This window comes from Microcaecilia unicolor, chromosome 3 (assembly GCF_901765095.1).
Source record: "Microcaecilia unicolor chromosome 3, aMicUni1.1, whole genome shotgun sequence".
NCBI classification, from domain to species: Eukaryota; Metazoa; Chordata; class Amphibia; order Gymnophiona; family Siphonopidae; genus Microcaecilia; species Microcaecilia unicolor.
In genome coordinates, this window is record NC_044033.1 from 511,715,740 (window position 1) to 511,738,601 (window position 22,862).

The 22,862-nt window shown below is 41.2% G+C and overlaps 1 protein-coding gene across 8 annotated transcripts in view; it reads left to right on the top strand.

Annotated features, from left to right (window-relative positions):
• The window catches only part of LOC115467294 (clathrin coat assembly protein AP180-like), a 330,594-nt gene that overhangs the window by 220,592 nt on the left and 87,140 nt on the right, over positions 1-22,862 (top strand). For all 8 annotated transcript variants that reach the window (XM_030199139.1, XM_030199144.1, XM_030199145.1 and 5 more), the window contains 2 exons: positions 246-355; positions 21,804-21,904. In XM_030199139.1, the coding sequence (XP_030054999.1) occupies positions 246-355; positions 21,804-21,904 (211 nt within the window). The remainder of the gene's footprint in view (positions 1-245; positions 356-21,803; positions 21,905-22,862) is intronic.

Consider the following 22,862-nt stretch of genomic DNA (forward strand, 5'->3'; position numbering starts at 1 on the left):
CCAATAACCTACCCTTCAATTATGGGCTGCTCATGTCTTTGTCAGTGGGCAAACTTACAAAATCAGCAAGGGATCAAATACTTATTTCCACCACTGTATAGAGGCATATTTTCAAAGCACTTAGTCTTCCAAAGTTCCACGGAAACCTATGGAACTTTGGAAGGCTAAGTGCTTTGAAAATATGCCTCATAGTGAGTCTCTTTAATACAGTTTAAATTATATAGTTTCCTTTTTATTCCCTTCAGGCTTCACCAGCTACGACAGTTACATCTCCTAATACAACCCCATCAAGAACAGTTGATACATCTCCACCCGTTGACCTTTTTGCTACTTCAAGTATAACAGGTGCAATCAGGTGAGTCAGAAACATGTAGACAATACAGTATATGTATATTTTATCAGTAAAACTACTCCGCTGTGATCTGTTAAACTTCAGGGTAGCAGTTTATTCTGAAATGGTCGATTACTATATGTACTACAGTGTAATTGAGGAAGAGAACCAGAAAAATATATCAAACCAACAAAAAGAAGAAATTCTCTTAAAGTCACAAATGTAAGCAATAGGGAGAAATTAAACATGATTCCAAAGCGCCACACCACTCCGTGAAAAACTGCACTGGCTTCCTATCGGAGATCGCGTCACTTTCAAAACCTGCACCTTGGTCCATAAGATTATCTACGGTGAAGTCCCAGGTTACATGATTGACCTGATTAATCTCCCAGTCAGAAATAGTACCAGCTCATCCCGGACTTTACCTCAATCTCCACTACCCAAATTGTAAAGGACTAAAATACAAGACAACCCATGCGTCCAACTTCTCTTACATAAGCACACGTCTGTGGAACGCATTGCCACAAGCTGTGAAAACAACCCACGATCACTTAAAATTCAGGAAATCGTTAGACTCACCAATTCAGAAATGGATACCTGACTGACCCAACTTAAATGCCTCAACCCTGCAACACTTCATTACCAAAGATCGTATTGAATATTATCAAACCCTCCTACCTTTTAAACCCATGTGACTGAATCTTATCTTCCCTATACCACCATAACTTCTTTTGTACTTGTCCCCTACCAAACTTGGCGAATGCCTTTACGGTATTATGTAAGCCATATTGAGCCTGCAAATAGGTGGGAAAATGTGGGATATAAATGTAACAAATAAATAAATAATGAGGAAAAAGCCTCAAGAAGCTTCCAGCTACAGGCTGGGTCAGTCAGGTATCCCTTTCTGAATTGGTGAGTCTACCATCTCTATGCTGATGACTCCCAAATCTACCTTTCTACCCCTGATATCTCACCTTGCATCCAAACCAAAGTTTCAGCGTGCTTGTCTGACATTGCTGTCTGGATGTCTCAACGCCACCTGAAATTAAATATGACCAAAACCGAGCTTCTCATTTTCCCCCCCCAAACCCACCTCCCCGCTCCCCCCAGTTTTCTATTTCTGTTGATGGCTCTCTCATTCTCCCTGTCTCCTCAGCTCGAAACCTTGGGGTCATCTTTGACTCTTCTCTCTCCTTCTCTGCTCATATCCAGCAGATTGCCAAGACCTGTCGTTTCTTTCTTTACAACATCCGTAAAATCCGCCCCTTTCTTTCCGAGCACTCTACCAAAACCCTCATCCACACCCTTGTCACCTCTCGTTTAGACTACTGCAATCTGCTTCTTGCTGGCCTCCCACTTTAGTCACCTCTCCCCTCTCCAGTCAGTTCAAAACTCTGCTGCCCAGTCTCATCTTCCGCCAGGGTCGCTTTACTCATACTACCCCTCTCCTCAAGACCCTTCACTGGCTCCCTATCCATTTTCGCATCCTGTTCAAACTTCTTCTACTAACCTATAAATATACTCACTCTGCTGCTCCCCAGTATCTCTCCACACTTGTCCTTCCCTACACCCCTTCCCGTGCACTGCACTCCATGGATAAATCCTTCTTATCTGTTCCCTTCTTCACTGCTGCCAACTCCAGACTTCGCGCCTTCTGTCTCGCTGCACCCTACGCCTGGAATAAACTTCCTGAGCCCCTACGTCTTGGCCCATCCTTGGCCACCTTTAAATCTAGACTGAAAGCCCACCTCTTTAACATTGCTTTTGACTCGTAACCACTTGTAACCACTCGCCTCCACCTACCCTCCTCTCCTCCTTCCTGTACACATTAATTGATTTGATTTGCTTACTTTATTTTTTTTTTGTCTATTAGATTGTAAGCTCTTTGAGCAGGGACTGTCTTTCTTCTATGTTTGTGCAGCGCTGTGTATGCCTTGTAGTGCTATAGAAGTGATAAATAGTAGTAGTAGTAGTCTCTTGTAACCAGAGCTAATATTGTGATGTCATAATGCCTCAGGCCACCAATAAGAGCCAACCTCATCAGTGATGTCACAATGGCTTGATTGTCCTATACTTGGCTCACTTTTATTACATAGCTCTTTGAGCAGGGACTGTCTTTCTTCTATGTTTGTGCAGCGCTGCGTACGCCTTGTAGCGCTATAGAAATGCTAAATAGTAGTAGTAGTAGGCTGAAAGAGCAGGATTTCATCATCATCAACAAAAAAACCTCCTTAGCAAATTAATACACAAAAGTATTAAACAAACTTATCAAAAATACCGGCTTCCAATACTTAGCTGTGGAGTCTCCAACTATAACAGAGCCGACCGTAGCCAATGATGGCCAACGTTTCCTGAAGCTGTGTCAGGGTCAATGGGTCAGAAAGTTTCAACTACGTTCACAGACAGAGCTCTGGAGACTCCACAGCTTAAGTATTGGAAGCCGGTATTTTTGATAAGTTTGTTTTTGTTTAATACTTTCGTGATTGAATTTGCTAAGGAAGTTTTTTTTGCTGATGATGAATAAGTCCTGCTCTGTCAGCCTGTAGCTGGGAGCTTCTTGAGGCTTTTTCCTCCTCCTTTAATTTTTCCCTACTGCTTACAGTTGTGACTTTAAGAGAATCTCTTCTTTTTGTCGATCAGTAATATATACATTTGAATTCACTATACTGCCTTTCATTGCGAAAAAGGTCAAAGCAGTTTGCATGTAAATTGGAAAAGAAAAAGGAAAGAACACCAAATGTTTTAAGCAGAGAATTTTGGTCAGACGTTTGGGAAAAATTGGAAAAGATTTTTGCTTTCCAAGAATCTTTTTTACCTAAATATGTGATATGGATATCTGTTTGTATATCATTTCTCTACACGGACAATGATAAGTTATTGTATGACTTTTTGGTTTCAGTTGCACTGAAACTGGTCATTTCGCACTGGAAGGATAATTCCCATGTGAATGTGGTGGTGTGGTGGAATTGGATTCTGCTTGATAAAAAATATGAGCAATCTGCAGTACTCTCCCTGTCTGGACACAAATCAGCTATCCGCAAATGGAAGTCTTTAGACCTTTTTCTATCCAATAAGGACTAATTTTAGGGTTAGAACTCAGCACTCTGTACCATATTGGAGGAGTGGCCTAGTGGTTAGGGTGGTGGACTTTGGTCCTGGGGAACTGAGGAACTGAGTTCGATTCCCACTTCAGGCACAGGCAGCTCCTTGTGACTCTGGGCAAGTCACTCAACCCTCCGTTGCCCCATGTAAGCCGCATTGAACCTGCCATGAGTGGGAAAGCGCAGGGTACAAATGTAACAAAAATAAAATAGATACTACTGGAGATTCTACATGGAATGTTGCTACTATTGGAGATTCTACATGGAATGTTGCTATTCCATAAGTACATAAGTACATAAGTAGTGCCATACTGGGAAAGACCAAAGGTCCATCTAGCCCAGCATCCTGTCACCGACAGTGGCCAATCCAGGTCAAGGGCACCTGGCACGCTCCCCAAACGTAAAAACATTCCAGACAAGTTATACCTAAAAATGCGGAATTTTTCCAAGTCCATTTAATAGCGGTCTATGGACTTGTCCTTTAGGAATCTATCTAACCCCTTTTTAAACTCCGTCAAGCTAACCGCCCATACCACGTTCTCCGGCAACGAATTCCAGAGTCTAATTACACGTTGGGTGAAGAAAAATTTTCTCCGATTCGTTTTAAATTTACCACACTGTAGCTTCAACTCATGCCCTCTAGTCCTAGTATTTTTGGATAGCGTGAACAGTCGCTTCACATCCACCCGATCCATTCCACTCATTATTTTATACACTTCTATCATATCTCCCCTCAGCCGTCTCTTCTCCAAGCTGAAAAGCCCTAGCCTTCTCAGCCTCTCTTCATAGGAAAGTCGTCCCATCCCCACTATCATTTTCGTCGCCCTTCGCTGTACCTTTTCCAATTCTACTATATCTTTTTTGAGATACGGAGACCAGTACTGAACACAATACTCCAGGTGCGGTCGCACCATGGAGCGATACAACGGCATTATAACATCCGCACACCTGGACTCCATACCCTTCCTAATAACACCCAACATTCTATTCGCTTTCCTAGCCGCAGCAGCACACTGAGCAGAAGGTTTCAGCGTATCATCGACGACGACACCCAGATCCCTTTCTTGATCCGTAACTCCTAACGCGGAACCTTGCAAGACGTAGCTATAATTCGGGTTCCTCTTACCCACATGCATCACTTTGCACTTGTCAACATTGAACTTCATCTGCCACTTGCACGCCCATTCTCCCAGTCTCGCAAGGTCCTCCTGTAATCGTTCACATTCCTCCTGCGACTTGACGACCCTGAATAATTTTGTGTCATCGGCGAATTTAATTACCTCACTAGTTATTCCCATCTCTAGGTCATTTATAAATACATTAAAAAGCAACGGACCCAGCACAGACCCCTGCGGGACCCCACTAACTACCCTCCTCCACTGAGAATACTGGCCATTGTTTAAACCTCCTCGTTTAAACTTGTTTACTGAGTATCTTCACCAAAAAAGAATAAAGAATAAAATAAAGAAATGAAAGCAAAAATTCTGTTGTGGCCGCCTCACACGGGGCACCAATTGTTGAAATTCTTTCAACAAATCCCAATAAAATTTACATGTCCCAATAAATGTATATACAGAGAAACAAAAATTAGAGAAACAAAAATAGTAGAATTTTTTCTTTTTATTCAACTGCCATTTGGATGACAGAGCTATGCAAGAATATTACATAGGAAGCAACACAGAGAATAATCTCATCAGGTACAGAGATGAAGTTGCTTGTTAAGAAGTTGCTTGCTAATACAATTGTCTCTTTTCTTATATGCACATAATTCTGGCATCATCACACATTCCTTGCATTTTATTTAGCTCGTTACTAGTTTATCTCAAACCTTCTGGCGTCTAACTTTCTCTCCCCTTTTTTTCCCTTCTGCAGTACTATCAGACACCTGTTTCACATGTCTTGCCAACCTCTGTTCTTACTTTCATCTCATGGTCATGCTGTAGACATCCTGTTACTCTACTCCCTTCTTTCTCAGGACTCTCAGCACATTCTTTATAAAGGTTATTATAATGTCAGATTTTCAGTGTCAGCTATTCCAGCTGCACTTCTGGAGTCCATTTTATATTTGTGACTCCATTTTGTCAGTTTTAATATATACAATCCTCCCTTGAACGCTGTATGCAGCGTTCACATATTTAGGCAAACACTATAGTATGTCTAGCATGTTTGAGCTCTATGGGGATATAGTATTTTCCATTACTCCCTTTCTAGAGGCCGTCATAGCTAGCATACAGTTTCTGTCAAGTGTTATTCATGATTAATCTTTGAATAGATTTTATTACATGCCATTCTTTCCTTTGTCTGTCCATGTCCTAGATATATGTTAATATGTTCCTCCTGTGTTATCATAGTGGTATTTGTTATCCTTGTCATCATGTTCCCACATAGTTTCATACAGCATGGGATAAGACAAAGCAACAACAATATTACAACTATGAAGACTATTACTATTGAAACAAGACCCTTTAACCAAGGACTCAGGGATCCAAACCATCCAGTTATTGAATCCCACCAAGATGTGTCTAAAATTCCCTTATAATCACTCACTTCAATTCTTGCCAGTGAAAGAATGCGCTGCATTGCATTTTTAACAATTATTGATTTCCAATGGAATGATCAAATCAAATAAATTTAGTTGAACAAGAGTGCAGAACTTATAACATGATGGAAGATAGGTGTACAGGATATTATCACATAACAAATAATCTCCCAACCGTAAAGACTGTAGAGAAGTTAGGTTATGATATAAAGCATAAGTTTGAGAGAAAGGAAAAATAGGATTGTTTAGTGCCTTAAGTGAAGAACACGCAGTAGGTACAGCAGTAATGGCTTGTATAGAAGAGGCATTGAATTGACATAATGAAAAGAAGAAAGTCAAATTTGTAAGAGTAAGATTAGTAGAGGTCACATAAGAGGTTGTCAGTGTCCGGTTACAGAACATTTTGTTAGCACAAGCTATAGATGTTGCAGTCTGATTTATAACATAGGATCCCTGTAACACAGTCCAATTTCGGGATTGTATGTCATAAGTATAATTACATAAAACATTAGGTATCTTACCCTGAAGTGAACTAGAGTTTATCAGACACCAATAGTTCAGTGCAGGAATGGTATGAGCAAACAAAGAAGGCAGGCGTTGAGCAGTAACATTGGTCCAATATTGCCTGTGTTCATGACCCCGACCCAAATAGCAGGTACCATTACTGAAACAATTATGAATACCTTGTAACTTAATCATAGAATAAGGGTGAATATGTGCTGGAATGGTAGTTACAGAAGTGACAAGTGGAGTGCAAACAATACAGTTAGTCAGATTAAGAGTCTTTGAGGCATGTTGAATTCTCTCAACATATGTATTGAGTCCATAAATAAGTCCTACCAGCAAACAGATTGCAAAAACCTTCATAATTCTTTTGCTCTGATGATATTACTAAGGAATGCCTTCTGGGGTACAGTAGTGTGCACAGGTGGTCCCGGATCAGGAGCCTTGCGTAAATCAGATAGATGTACCCAGATGATGTGGTCTGACAATCTTGCTGCTGTGTGAGTTAGCTCTTTTATTTCAAATGGTCCCACGTAAATTGGGTCCTTCCAGGTCTTATGTGTGAAGTTCTTTCGAAGGACCTTTTGACCCACTGAAAAAGATGAAGAAAAAGTCATATTAGGAACTTCCTTTGATTTACAAATTGCCATGTCTCTAGTCAAATTTATTATTGGATTTATTTGTTTCCAATAATTAGTTATACCGTCAAGCCGGTATCAATTTCTTTTACAGGTACCCCTCTAGGGTCTCGTCCTGTATGTAATTGAAAAGGTGAGATCTGCAATTTTGTACTTGGATGACACCTTAACTGTAGCACAGCCATGGGCAATAAGTCCAACCAGGTATATCTCTTTTCTGAGCCCCGATTTAATGAGGCTAGTAAGACTCTAAGTCTTGTTTTTAATAGGCCATTATAGCGTTCCACTAGGCCATTAGAAGTAGGGCGATAGACTGCCACCCGTCTATGCAGTATTCCACATAAATCTGTCATATCTTTGACCAGTGAGTTTACAAAATGACTTCCATTGTCCGTTCCAATTTTTGTGGACATCCATGGGCTGGTAATATATATTTCAAAAAGGTGTCTATTACCACCTGAGCTGTTTCCTTTGAACACGGAAACGCTTCCACTCATTTTGTAAATGCGTCGACCCACACTAAAAGATACCTTTTACCTTTTACTGGTATTACCATATCTGTAAAGTCCAAATGCCACTCTACTCCGGGTCCCGTTGGAATTGGAATGGATCCGGGAGAAATAACTGGTCCTCGATGTACTATATTTTTGGAACAAACTAAACAATTTAATACAATTCTCATGGCATAAGAAAGCATATTTGGATGCCAAAATGAGACTTCCATAGCTTTACTCATGTCAGAGGCTGGTAAATGTAATGTCACATGCCAATTATAAAAATTATTTATCAATTCAGAAGTAGATCAGGAATGGTAGACAGCAGGCCTTAACACATACTGGTGCCATCAGTGATCACAGTCAAATGATGTCACGTCCTGCCTGCCAACTAAGGTGAGAGGACAATTTGATGAACCTGAAAAACAAGAGAGAGGACTCCAAACGATAAATCAGAACAGGGCCTCTATGTAGGCCTCAGGGCATAAATGATAATAATTCACTCAATATCTGGTCAAACCCTTAACAAAATGCCATTAGCTTAATTCTATACTCAAATTTCATGCTTCTTTTGATAGGTAATACAGAATAAAATGAATTCCTATTCTGGCCTATCCCCAAACAGTATAGTCCTGTTCAAACACTTCCACATATATCCACTTCCACAGCCCTTCTATCTAACTTACAAGTGTACTTTCGCAGCACATAATCATGTACTCCTGCCATGTGGTTATTCACACTATTCACACAACTTGCACATTGGCAGTATATCTTTTACAAGCTTCAAACATCTCAGTAACCTTTCAATGAATGGGAACTTGCTTCCATCTTCTTCATAATGTGATTCCCTATGATTTAAAACTTACATTTAGATCTTTATCATGGTACACCTCACCTCTCTGGACAACCAGGTTTAAGCGTCCAGCTAAAATCATGAGACATATGATTTATGGAGAAAAGTTAGAACAAGGATGATGTCAACAAAGTAGGCAGGTGCCTAGAAATGTTCTATAGTAGCACAAAGCATTCTCATTCAAGGTACATTAACAATTTCTTAATCTGAACAAAACATTCAGCTAAATTCCTTTACCCTGGAGGGGGCAATATCTCTGGAGTCACAATTGCCCAAGGTAAAGTAACACAGATATATATTTATCACAAGCATGATGAGTTAAACACATTAAGTAGTTTAGTAGACAAACGGTTCCTTGCATAAATCACATTATTAAAACAAAAGTCTGTAATTGTGAGTCTTGTCTGTCTGCCCTGGTTTAGACCGCAAGCTCCTTTGGGCAACTGTCTCTTTCTTTCTTTCTTTCCCAAGGCAACTTGTGCATGTAATACACACAAAGATCAGCAGAGGGAACAAGTCATCAATAAAAGAAAGAAGAGTGACATCATAAGTAAACAACTGAACACAAACAACGAAAATTCACATGAAACCTAAAACTTATCTCTCTGAAATCTCAATTACCGTACAGAACATACATACACGTAGGATATTTCACTAGACATTTATTGTACAAATCCTACTGAGGTAGGTACAGAGAATAGGCAAGAAATAGTTTGCAAGTCTCATGAATAACTTAGGAATTTGCATCCCTCCCCTGCAGTGGAGGAAAACAAATTTAGTGCAATACAATTAAGCAGCTGTGATTTGCACTGCCTACGAGACTCATAAGGTTTGCATAAAAGGCAAATGAATCATGGCTACAGGCAGCTGATATGTCCCTGAAGAAAAGCACAAACTGGACCCTTTTTTTTTTTTTTTTTTTTTTTTCCGAATGCAGGGTTTGTTTAATGTATCTGTGCAGAAGCGGGAAGGAAACAAGCTGCAACAAGCTGTCTCAGTAACTTTGACATAAGCTACAAATCTGAGTTTTAAAATCCAATGTTTTAGCTTTGGGGGTGTAGGATACCTTCTGTGGTTTTCTTTACATTCTTTAGGGACTATAGTCAGTAAATGAACACGATACCATAAATCTCACAGTAAATTACAACGGATGCAACATGCTTTGAACCCAAGTGCAGCATGGAGCTATAAGAATACAAATATTAAATCTAATGTAATAAAAGAGAAACAAAGTGAGGCAACCCAGGCAGTTGCCTAGAAGGGCACTGGGATAGCACAAAATCCTGGTATACAAGGTATATAAAATTTGTAATAACTCCATAATCCAAAAACTTAGCTAAATAATTCCTATTTATTTATTTATTTTAAACCTCAGAAAATGCCGTCATGCACCTTTCAGTAAATCACAAAGTTGAAAGTTAACATAGCGTGACAAAAAAAGCTGGAGGAAAATCAAGGCTGCATTCCTGAAGGGAGGCTTTGTATTTAACCTCCGTAATACTATACCCATAAGACTTAAAGAAAAGCATGAATTGTCATACCCTTTTTAACAACCAGATTCAAGAAAGATAAACAACATTATCCCCAGCAACGAAATCCTGGTGCTGCATAGACAAAGCTTGCACCGTCTGCTGTAGAAGAGACAGGAACCTCAATATCAATATTAATATTAGCCATTTTACAGCAAGTACAATAATATTGTAAATAATATCCAATAATAAACAACAAAATAAAATATAAACAAAAAAGCGGGAAGAAAGCAGCGTTAAAGCGTAAAGAAATGAATTAAAAATGACGTCACTATTTTATACTCACCGTCCGTTGGTATCAGAAGATTGCAGTGGACCTCTCACGAGCTGATCAGTATCGTAAGACCGGGACACCTTAATGCAAAAATCGAACCAAAAAATAATGGCTGTGCGTGCACGGTCCTGCCGCGCAGGTCGCCAGTTGTTTAAACCTCCTCGTTTAAACTTGTTTACTGAGTATCTTCACCAAAAAAGAATAAAGAATAAAATAAAGAAATGAAAGCAAAAATTCTGTTGTGGCCGCCTCACACGGGGCACCAATTGTTGAAATTCTTTCAACAAATCCCAATAAAATTTACATGTCCCAATAAATGTATATACAGAGAAACAAAAATTAGAGAAACAAAAATAGTAGAATTTTTTCTTTTTATTCAACTGCCATTTGGATGACAGAGCTATGCAAGAATATTACATAGGAAGCAACACAGAGAATAATCTCATCAGGTACAGAGATGAAGTTGCTTGTTAAGAAGTTGCTTGCTAATACAATTGTCTCTTTTCTTATATGCACATAATTCTGGCATCATCACACATTCCTTGCATTTTATTTAGCTCGTTACTAGTTTATCTCAAACCTTCTGGCGTCTAACTTTCTCTCCCCTTTTTTTCCCTTCTGCAGTACTATCAGACACCTGTTTCACATGTCTTGCCAACCTCTGTTCTTACTTTCATCTCATGGTCATGCTGTAGACATCCTGTTACTCTACTCCCTTCTTTCTCAGGACTCTCAGCACATTCTTTATAAAGGTTATTATAATGTCAGATTTTCAGTGTCAGCTATTCCAGCTGCACTTCTGGAGTCCATTTTATATTTGTGACTCCATTTTGTCAGTTTTAATATATACACCATGCAATCCTACTCTCTGCTTCCTATCTTTCAACCAGTTCTTAATCCATAATAATACCCTACCTCCGATTCCATGACTCTGCAATTTCTTCAGGAGTCTTTCGTGCGGCACTTTATCAAACGCCTTCTGAAAATCCAGATATACAATATCAACCGGCTCCCCATTGTCCACATGTTTGCTTACCCCCTCAAAAAAATGCATTAGATTGGTGAGGCAAGACTTCCCTTCACTAAATCCGTGCTGACTTTGTCTCATCAGTCCATGTTTTTGTATATGCTCTGCAATTTTATTCTTAATAGTAGCCTCCACCATCTTGCCCGGCACTGACGTCAGACTCACCGGTCTATAATTTCCCGGATCTCCTCTGGAACCCTTCTTAAAAATCGGAGTAACATTGGCTACCCTCCAGTCTTCCGGTACTACACTCGATTTTAGGGACAGATTGCATATTTCTAACAGTAGCTCCGCAAGTTCATTTTTTAGTTCTATTAATACTCTGGGATGAATACCATCAGGTCCCGGTGATTTACTACTCTTCAGCTTGCTGAACTGACCCATTACATCCTCCAAGGTTACAGAGAATTTGTTTAGTTTCTCCGACTCCCCCGCTTCAAATATTCTTTCCGGCACTGGTGTCCCCCCCAAATCCTCCTCGGTGAAGACCGAAGCAAAGAATTCATTTAATTTCTCCGCTACGGCTTTGTCCTCCTTGATCGCCCCTTTAACACCATTTTCGTCCAGCGGCCCAACCACTAGCAACATTCCATGTAGAAGGCTGCGCAGGCTTCTGTTTCTGTGAGTCTGACATCAGGACGTCAGACTCACAGAAGCAGAAGCCTGCGCGGCCACATTGGTGATCTGCAAGGGCCGACTTCTAGTGGAATATTAACATTCCATGTAGAATCTCAAATAGAAGCAACAGTGGAGGAGTGGCCTAGTGGTTAGAGTGGTGGACTTTTGTCCTGGGGAACTGGGGAGCTGAGTTGGATTCCCACTTCAGGCACAGGCAGCTCCTTGTGACTCTGGGCAAGTCACTTAACCCTCCATTGCCCCATGTAAGCCGCATTGAGCCTGCCGTGAGTGGGAAAGCGCAGGGTACAAATGTAACAAAAATAAAATAGATACTATTGGAGATTCTACATGGAATGTTGCTACTATTGGAGATTCTACATGGAATGTTGCTATTCCACTAGCAACATTCCATGTAGAAGGCTTTGCAGGCTTCTGTTTCTGTGAGTCTGACGTCCTGCACGTACGTGCAGGACGTCAGACTCACAGAAGCAGAAGCCTGCGCGGCCACATTGGTGATCTGCAAGGGCCGACTGCTAGTGGAATAGCAACATTCCATGTAGAATCTCAAATAGTAACAACAGTGGAGGAGTGGCCTAGTGGTTAGGGTGGTGGACTTTGGTCCTGGGGAACTGAGTTCGATTCCAACTTCAGGCACAGGCAGCTCCTTGTGACTCTGGGCAAGTCACTTAACCCTCCGTTGCCCCATGTAAGCCGCATTGAGCCTGCCATGAGTGGGAAAGCGCAGGGTACAAATGTAACAAAAATAAAATAGATACTATTGGAGATTCTACATGGAATGTTGCTACTATTGGAGATTCTACATGGAATGTTGCTACTATTGGAGATTCTACATGGAATGTTGCTATTCCACTAGCAACATTCCATGTAGAAGGCTTTGCAGGCTTCTGTTTCTGTGAGTCTGACGTCCTGCACGTACGTGCAGGACGTCAGACTCGCAGAAGCAGAAGCCTGCGCGGCCACATTGGTGATCTGCAAGGGCCGACTGCTAGTGGAATAGCAACATTCCATGTAGAATCTCAAATAGTAGCAACAGTGGAGGAGTGGCCTAGTGGTTAGGGTGGTGGACTTTGGTCCTGGGGAACTGAGTTGGATTCCCACTTCAGGCACAGGCAGCTCCTTGTGACTCTGGGCAAGTCACTTAACCCTCCGTTGCCCCATGTAAGCCGCATTGAGCCTGCCATGAGTGGGAAAGCTCGGGGTACAAATGTAACAAAAATTAAAAAAAAAAAAAATATTGTGTGTTCTGTTCTGTTGCATTTTCTGTGGTGTATTGTTATGATTTAATAAACTTATTATATAAAAAAAAAGAGAGAATGGTAGGAAAAAAGTAGAGGGAGAAAGAAGCGACGAATGCATGCATTCTAGTGCAGGGCCATCCAACTCCCCACCCTGATCCTATATCGATCCCAACTTTACAAGCTGAGAAAGCAAGGGAGAAGAAATAGGTTTTGAGGCTTATATGAATTTTCTTATAGGAGATCTTGGCCTACAGATGGAGTGTTAATGCGTTTCACAAGGGCAGGGCTAAGAAGGCAGAATAGCTAGTAGATTCCAGCCTCGCATACAATAGAGGGAGTAAGGGAAGTTGTGTAACATGTGAGGAGCTGCTTATAAACAGTAGAGAGATAATAGAAAGTACCTCAATGAAGGGCTTTGAGTCAGGGTTGGTATCTTAAATTTAATTCTAAAGTGGGCCGGAAGCATTGGGATACTGCAATAGCAAGGGTGTAACATGACTGCATTCGTGGGTCCTACACAGAATCTTGGCGTTGGTGTTTTGTCCCATTTGGTAGGCACTACTTCATAAAATAGTAGTCTAATAGGCTCATTTTCAAAGCACTTGGCCTTCCAAAGTTCCATAGAACTTGGAGGGGTTGGACGGTTTCCTAAAGGACAAGTCCATAAATAGAATGTTTAGAATGTATAGAATGTTTGTACGTTTGGAAGCTCGCCAGGTGCCCTTGGCCTGGATTGGCCGCTGTCGTGGACAGGATGCTGGGCTCGATGGACCCTTGGTCTTTTCCCAGTGTGGCATTACTTATGTACTTATGTCCTCTACTTGGCTCACTTTTATTACATAGAGCAGTGATTTAACCTATTGTGATGTCATAGTGGCTCATTCCACCAATAAGAGCCAACCTCATTAGTGATGTCACAATGGCTTGATTGTATAGAATGTTTGTACGTTTGGGAAGCTCGCCAGGTGCCCTTGACCTGGATTGGCCGCTGTCGTTGACAGGATGCTGGGCTCGATGGACCCTTGGTCTTTTCCTAGTATGGCATTACTTATGTACTTATGCTTTGAAAATATGCCTCTAAGTGAGTCAAATACTGAGCAAAACTGCATAAGAGCATGGAAACCAACTTTTAGCAATGGCAGATACGTGATGGAAATGAAAGCCAATAGTCAATGATAACCAAATACCTAAAAGAATCAACTAAGCTGATATACAAGCCATGTAAAATAGGAAATACTGAGGAGGAAGTGATGTCACCGCCCTAGATGGCAGGCTGAGCCGTGAGTTCCACTGCACTCCCGTGATCATAATCCTTTTGATATGTGCTGAAATAGACTTATTGGCCCAAGCCCAGCACGTCTATGAAAAAGAAATGTGGAGATTTGCAAGAATTCTCTTACTCACCAGGAAGCCTCTTGATGTGAAGGTAGTAAGATTGCGGGAGCTTGAGAGCTCGAGGTGCGAGCAGGATGAGCATGGAGAGGAGGATCTACAGCAGAAGCAGAGAGATGAGATGCAGATTTCCCTGAGCAAGATATGTGATTTGCTCCCCAGCCTTAGAAATACTGCAGTGATACAGAAGGAGATTTCTATGATGGTGTCAGACCTATAAGCAGACTTGGCAGAGTTGGCTGCTGGCTTTGAGGATGCCAAAAACTGGGTGGAAGAAGACATGGAAGCCTCGATTGCATTAGAAGCTGAAGTCCGGGAACTGCACAAGGTGAAGGATGAGTTGACTGAAAAAATGAGAAGATATTGAAAATGGGCACCAAAGGACTAACCTGCAGTTTGGGGGCATACTGGAGACAGCAGAATATGTGGATGCCGTTAATGTGGTCCAACACATTGCAAGGGCAATCCTGGCCTTGGACGACCCAAGTGGGAAGAAGCGCCAATTGAGGTAGAGCGTGCACATAGATTACTGAGACCATCAAAGTCAAACCTCCTTCGAGACATAGCGTGTCTTCATAGTTACAGGTTCTAAGAGATGGTGGTAGGAAAACCGAGAACTGGGATGACCCCTGCAATGGGATTTGCACAGTGTTGAAGTGTTTGCTGAAATGTCCCTGCTTACCCTCTGGAAACAGAAGGACTAGAGACATTACTGGGAAGCTCAGGGAGGAGATTTGCTGTAACGGACTTGTTTGCTTTGTTTAACTGGATGTGTACGGGATGAATCCACTGAACGGATCTCCTGTCTGAGAGACAGTGTCAAAAGAAGTCGGATGTAAAATCTGCTTATTCCATTGTAGTTGCCTTATACACAATGGATGAATTAGAATGATATATCGCTGTGCTTATGCGATGAATAGACAGCTCCTGAGGACGCTGTTGGTGAAACACAGCACTGTGTAGAGCTGCAAGAAAGGAATTGTTTGTACAAAGAATTTATGGACAAGAAGTTGAAACAGTAATAAAATATGTTATGAACTTTGGAAGATCTTGAACACAACTGAAATGGACTATAAAAGTGTGGATTTTAAATAATAATGGAATAATTGTGTTGTTAAAGAGTAATTTGATAAGATTTAAAATCTAAAAGAATATCTATTCCTATAAAGTTTTATGCTGTAATTGGTTTTACCCATTTAGAACATCACTCACAGTGGGTGGTAGGACCTACAGAAGTAAAAAGAGGAGGAAGCGAGACTAACTGTTCAGGGACTGCAAACCTCTAAACATTAAAAATCCAGACCTGAGCAGGCGCAATGGCAGCAAGTGTGGATCAGGGAAAAGGAGACTGCAGAGGTACCCAGAGGAGGAGGTCTTAAAAGTAAGAGGGAAGCATTGATTCCCTACAATATTTTGGTCCTGGGACTCTGAACTGGGTTATGGTGATATGGCAGATGGGAGGTGGGTTATGGGTGGAAGTAATTTAATAGGGATAAAAGGGGGTACAGAGTTGTGAGTGGGGCTCCTAGAGTTTTGGCTGGGGGATGGATGAGTGGTTTTAGATGAAGCACACATGTAGGTGAGGCAGAATGGGGGATAGGGGTGGGGGCTGGATCGTGGTGTCTGCCACAGCCTCCAAGGGGATAGCTTGCAGGGTTGAGTTTGAGTGGGGAGATGGGGACACGTGGGAAGTGGTGGTTTTTAACTGTGTGGCAGTGGCGTAGGAAGGGGGGGGGCGGTGGGGCGATCCGCCCTGGGTGCACGCGCTGGGGGGGGGGGGGGTGTCGGTTCGCTGGTTCCCTGCTCTTTCTGCCCCTGAACAGGTTACTCCCTGTTCCGGAGCAGGGAAGCAGCAGAGCCAACGCAGCTCCCAGTGACGTGCACTGGGGGCAGATCGGCCCTCCCGCCTGCCCCCCCCCCCCCCCCCCGCTGAAAGGTGGGGTGTGTTTCAGGGGGGGGGGTGCACTCCGGAGGGGGGGGCGCCGTGCCCTGCACCCGGGGGGGGGGGGTGCGCAGCGGCGACCCACCCGGGTGTCAGGCGCCCTCGCTACGGCACTGCTGTGTGGGATAGTGGGATTCTAAATGCCATTTATTTCTGTGTGGGAAACATAAGCTGTCTGGAATCCTCGGGTTAGTGGTGTCAGATGAATGTAAGGAACCTGAAAATGATATCTATTAATGCAAAAGGGCTAAATTTATCCTTAAAGAGGCAAAATTTGCTGAAGGAGACACTGCCCATGGAGGATGTGTTTAAATAAACACATTTACTTAGGAGAGAGGAGCAATTTGTTTTGTTCTCAGAATTTCCCCATATTTTTCTTGCTTTTAACACCAATGAAAAGAAAAAGGGGGAGATGGGGTCATATTTGTGCATCATTTGCAAGTAAGTGTTGAATCTAGTTCCAAGACCCGTGTGGGAGGTATTTAGACATGAAAGTGGACCTAGATGATATAACCCCAAGGACATTTTAGCAGCTGTTAAAGAGCTGAAGTCCAGGCAAGCCTGTGGGATTGGATGGCTTGCCCACCAGACTACATAAAAAAAAAAAATTGCCCACTTCATGGTGGACCATTGGCCAAGGTATTTGCCTGGGTATTAACTATGGGGTTCTCACCAGACTCTATAGCAGAAGTAGGTATTAATTACCCTTATACGTAAGGAGAGGAATGATCCCATGCGAGTCGGACTTCCTGCTACTTTGCCACTTACAAAATTAGGTAGGTTTTCCAGGCCACCCTCGGCTGTGAAACGGAATATCTGATTCTAGAAAACCGACCTGTGAAGATTTATCAGATTCCGTGTTTGCTGAAAAGTGTTCCCTATACTTCTCAGCAGAGAACAAAGTATGTCAGTCTGCTGCTAATCTTTCCCCCCCCCCACCCTGGAGAGATTGGGGCAGACAACTGGTCTTAAACATTTCCCCTGGAAGTTAGTTGTTTCTAGTCTTAAAGAAATGTCACTTCAGCTTAGTGGGTAGATTATAGAATGTAGGAGACCATTCTCTTGTTTACTGCACTAGTGGTTCAATTCAAATCAATTCTTGTATACCGCTAGTCTCTCTCTTCCAGGGTTCTGTGCGGTTTACGTTCTAGGTGTGACAAAAGCAGGTAGTGTTAGTGTGAGGTATGAGAAACATTAGAGACCATTGGTGTAATGCATGAGACTAAAAACATTAAGGAAAGGATAATGGATGATACTAGAAAGTAGAAGTCATGATGGATTCTTATGAAGCAGTCTTTGGGAAGCCTCTTCCTGAAGTTGAGGTAGCTGTTTTCTGTTCTGATATGAATAAGTAGAGAGTTCTATATTTTGACTCCAAGAACGGGGAACCGGAGAGCTGAAAATCTTCTGATTTTCTAATTGTCCTTTGGAACGGTGATGACTAGCAGGAGCATCAACTGATTTCCTGCCTCCATTTCCATTCCTACAAAGCAAGCATAGTGTTTCATTCAGACTAGATTGTAAGCCCTATGGAGGAGGGCTCTTATCTGTACAGCACTGAGGTATACCTGGGAAATTTACGAGCAATGAATGCACGCCTGTTTCTGTTCTATTTCTGTTCTCCTCGGGTTCCGTCTCTGACTTCTGTGTCTGATGCTGAAGCCAGGCTGTTGCAGGAATTACCACTATTGTTAGCAGAATCTGTGGTACTTCAGGAGTCAAACACCACACACCAGAATGAGAGAGAAATCTTCTTTATTTGCCAGCACACAAAGTAGGACATCAGCGCTAGCTCTCTCCTTCTCTTCAGCTCTCTGTGTCTTGTGTCTCCTGTCTTGGTTCCTTCTCGTCTAACGTAAGCTGCTTCTGTTCCCATTTATATAGGGTCCTAAACCCCTCTAGCCCCCCTTTCTCACCAGATGGTAAAGAATAGATTGATTACCCTGTCTTGAACTAATTATCGCTACACATTTACTCAAAAATATCAGTTACATAGGTTTGATATTTCCTAAACTGACCTATGACCTGGGGCCTCTCAAACTAGACAATGTGGCACCTATCTCCTGCATTTTATTATTATTAAATTCTCAGATTCCCAGTTAACTTCATACTAACTGCTAACTGGACTCTGGCATTCATTAAGGGGCCAAGGGGCCAGTCTAGCTTAATGGCACACAGACATGGTTTGTTGTTACTTTCAGGAGACCAGTCCTACACTTAGCTATAATCCATCAAGGAAAAGACTTGACTTTTCCTGACCTCTTTCACCTTTTGGCTTCATACACAGAACTAGCTAGGACTGTGGATAATTCAAACCAGATGATGACCTCTTAAACTGCAGACAAATCTCACTTGAAAGTCAGACACTGAATTGAAAAGATATTTTACAGGGAGAAATAAAACTTATTAATTAAACAGAATAAAACATATTTTAAAATAAGCAGAAATCAGAATTCCTTATAAGACAAAATCTAAATTATCTAGAATTATTTAAATCTACTCTATCTCCTTCTAAACAGCATTCAGTCTAATCTTTTAAAACAGCTTGCTTGCTGATCCCCTCGAGATTGTCCAGTATGCCTTACTTAGAATGGCATCCAGATGTGGTAAATAATACCTATGAACCAGCCTTAACAATCCATCACTCAAAAATGGACAAAGAAAGTTTTATTTCTCTCTGACCTTTCTAACCTCTAGTCTAGCAAAAGCTAGACATTTGAGTAATTAAAACCAGATGGCATTCTACCACTTTACAGGACTGAACCAAACTTAAACAGAATTAACAAATTAATATGATTTCTCTGTCCAAGCTGCCTCAAGGCAACATGATAATTTTTTTAAAAACTCACTTTACTCTGCCACTGAGATTGTGCTGACTTGTTCGCTTTCTCTTTTGGAGCCCAGTTTAGAACTTTGGCTAGTTTCAGTATCTTTTTTTAGGCCTCTTGGGAATTTGCAAATTAACTTTTTGAAGCTGTCTTCTACCTTCTCTTTTTGATTGCACAAGAGAAAATGGAGCTGGATGATTCATACATAGTAGATGATGACAGCAGATAAAGACCTGTACGGTTCATCCAGTCTGCCCAACAAGATAAACTCATTTTACATGGTATATGATACTTTATATGTATACCCGAGTTTGATCTGTCCTTGCCTTTCTCAGGGCACAGACCGTAGAAGTCTCTTGTACTAAAAGTTCTGAAGATTCTGGAATCCTAAAGAGTTACAAGATTCCGGAATCCCAGTTAGTAACAACATTCCACGTAGAACCCCAAAGAGTAACATAGTAAATGACGGCAGATAAAGACCTGTACGGTCCATCCAGTCTGCCCAACAAGATAAACTCATTTTACATGGTATGTGATACTTTATATGTATACCCGAGTTTGATCTGTCCTTGCCTTTCTCAGGGCACAGACCGTAGAAGTCTGCCCAGTACTAAGTTCTGAAGCTAACACAGGGCTTTTTTTTGAGAGGGTACTTGGGGGTCCTGTACCCTTTTCCATTGTCTTCTAAAATTGACCCATGGTCCCCAAGTTTTAAAATGAAAGAGCTCAGGCTCTACACACCAATTCTGGCTTCTCATAGATTCTGTCACTGGTTGCAGGGGGCTGGCTGCTGTGGGGTGGGGTCCCTCAGTGATAACCCCCACCCCTGAAGGGTGGCTTAGCATTTGAGTACCGGCACCTTTTTCGCTAGGAAAAATACAGTGAGCTAACAACACTTAAAATTTACACTGCAGAGAGCAAAGCAGTAGTCAGTCCAATTAAGAATAAGTGCATTGATAGCTGAAGGTCTTTTTGTGTCACCGGCCCGATGGATAAGATTTCTTACAAAGCTAAGCCTGAAGACCTCATGATCATAACTATTTATCTATCCAGTACAAGATGTGAATCCAGATGAAAGCCTAAGGTTCCAACCGAGCACAGTATGACGCAGAGCCCTGAATAGATGGGGAAATCGAGGGAAGGGTCAGCTTTCTAGCAATCCAAAGTTAGCCAGATCTAAGTATTTATATTTTGTAAATGTGTTAAGAGTGCCTGGAACTTAGTAGTTTGTTTTGCTTCCTAAGTGTCCAAAATGTTTGATTTGTAAATCATTTGTCAACAGTACTCTTTATTGCGCTATGCTTATAATTTTCTACTGAAAGGAATTGGTAAAGTGTAAACGTGTCCACTGTAAGTTCCCTTGAGAGTGTTAGAAGTTGCATTTAATTGCCACCTGCCTGTTTCTGGTTCACTTCCTGCATCACCTCATCAAAATTCATAATTGGCGTCCTCTAGTATTTGCTGTACGATCAATTGTACACGCATTGCAGTAAGATTGTGTGGCTGAGAGCAGGCATCCACTATTACAGCTACTACCAGTGCTGCTTTGGGGCACTACTAGGCAACACCCTGAACACTATACTTGATTCTGCCATTCAATCCCTGGGAACTTTTTTTTTTTTTTGGTGCATTGAGGAGGAGCCCATGTTTAAAATGTTTTAGCCAACAGTTTCTAAAAATCAGTGGTTTATAGCATATATACAAAATCAGACAAACAAAAATCAAAAATAATTAAAAAAAAAAAGCATCAAATTACAATTAAACAGAAACTAAAAATAATGAAATAAAAACAAATAAAACCTAAATACACAACCATTTTGGAAAACTGTAACGAAAAAAATTACAGAAAGCACAAATAAGCAGTTCCAATGTACGCCGCAATGGTGTCTGTTGGGTCTCGGTAACAGAAGAGGACCTAAATGGCAAAGACGCCTTAAGAGGATTTGCTTAACAGCAGCTAAGAGTGTTATTGCAATGCACTGGAAGAAACAGATGGCTCCTTCAGAGTTAGACTGGACTTTGAAACTTTCCCTGGTCGGGGAAGGTACAACCCATCTTCTGAACTGTGGACTCGATTTCAGCGATTAACCCAATAAGGACAGTTGTAATAGAGCTGGGAGGGGGAGGAGGGAGGGAAGGGGGGGAGGGGGGGGACAAAAATTGGGGGTAAAATGGATAAGTCTACATTGCTGTATTGTGATGATGGTTAATAAAAAATATTCAAACATTAAAAAAAAAATAAAACCTAAATACATCACCAAAAAAAATCAGTAAAATTAGCATAAATCAATACGTGTAAGATATATTGTCACAAAAACTGGCAGTCTTAAACATCAGATACAGGAGGTAATTACTTAATCAATGAAACTAATGATTTGGTGGGGGGGGTTATAATACAGCTTTAAAAAAAGTTATGGGTTAATTTTCCTCTTTAAAAATAGCACACTCAGATAATGTTAATTGTATTACCACAGTGCCACCCGACCATCTAATGACCTTCTTGATCTTCAGCCAGACTTCACATCCTCTGTACAATCTGCTCCAGCACCTTCTACAGGAGCAAGCTCATGGGGAGGTAAACTATATTTTCTTAATTACCTTATATTTAAGGTACACTTCAATGCCTGTTTTCTTCTCAAATCTTTGAACAGGGAAATCTTTTCTTGTTTTTCAGTGAATATTATCTTAATTTACTCCAGGGTATTCTGTTTATAGGCTGGAGCCTATGTAGAGTTTCCACTTACCTGGTTAGCTGTGATTTTTTTTTAGTCTAACTAGGTAACTGCTTGGATAAAGTTAGGAAAGCAAAAAGGCTGTTCTGACTTTAATCAAGAACTTATCTGGGTACCAATCTGAATATCGCCAGTACTTGGATAAGTGCTCATGGCCAAGTTGTACTTGGATATTCGGAGCTGGCTGGTATCTGAATATTGGTGATGAATATCAGAGTATTAAATAGTCTCAGTGGCTGGCGTTTAAATCATACTGACCACTTTGGCTGAATATCTTATCTTATTTATGTCTTGTATACTGACCATTATGCCAGAACGGATTCATAGCGGTTCACAATCTAAAAAATTCTCAACAATAGGTTATAAAAACACACTCAAGAACATTAACAGTACTATAACTTAAGACTTTGATCAATTATTATATAAATATGTCTTCAGCCCCTTCCTAAGAAGTAAATAGAATGGTAATGTTTTCAAGTTCACAGGTAAGGCATTCCAAACCCTCACAAATTGATTTTAATCTAACACTCCTCAAAGATGGAAAACCCAATTGTAGAGTCCATTGAAAACACAAATTTCTCCAAGAATACAGAATGACCAACAGATCGCTTAACTCTGCTGAATTTAGCCCCAAAATTGACTTATAAATTAGGCAAAAAATATTAAACCTAATGAGTTGTTGATTGGGCAACCAGTGGGGACCTCAAGGTAAAGGGACACACTTTCACAATGTCTCAATCCAAAAATTAATCTGGCCAGCAGTGTTCTTCAACAGCTGTAAACACTCAATTTACTAGTCGC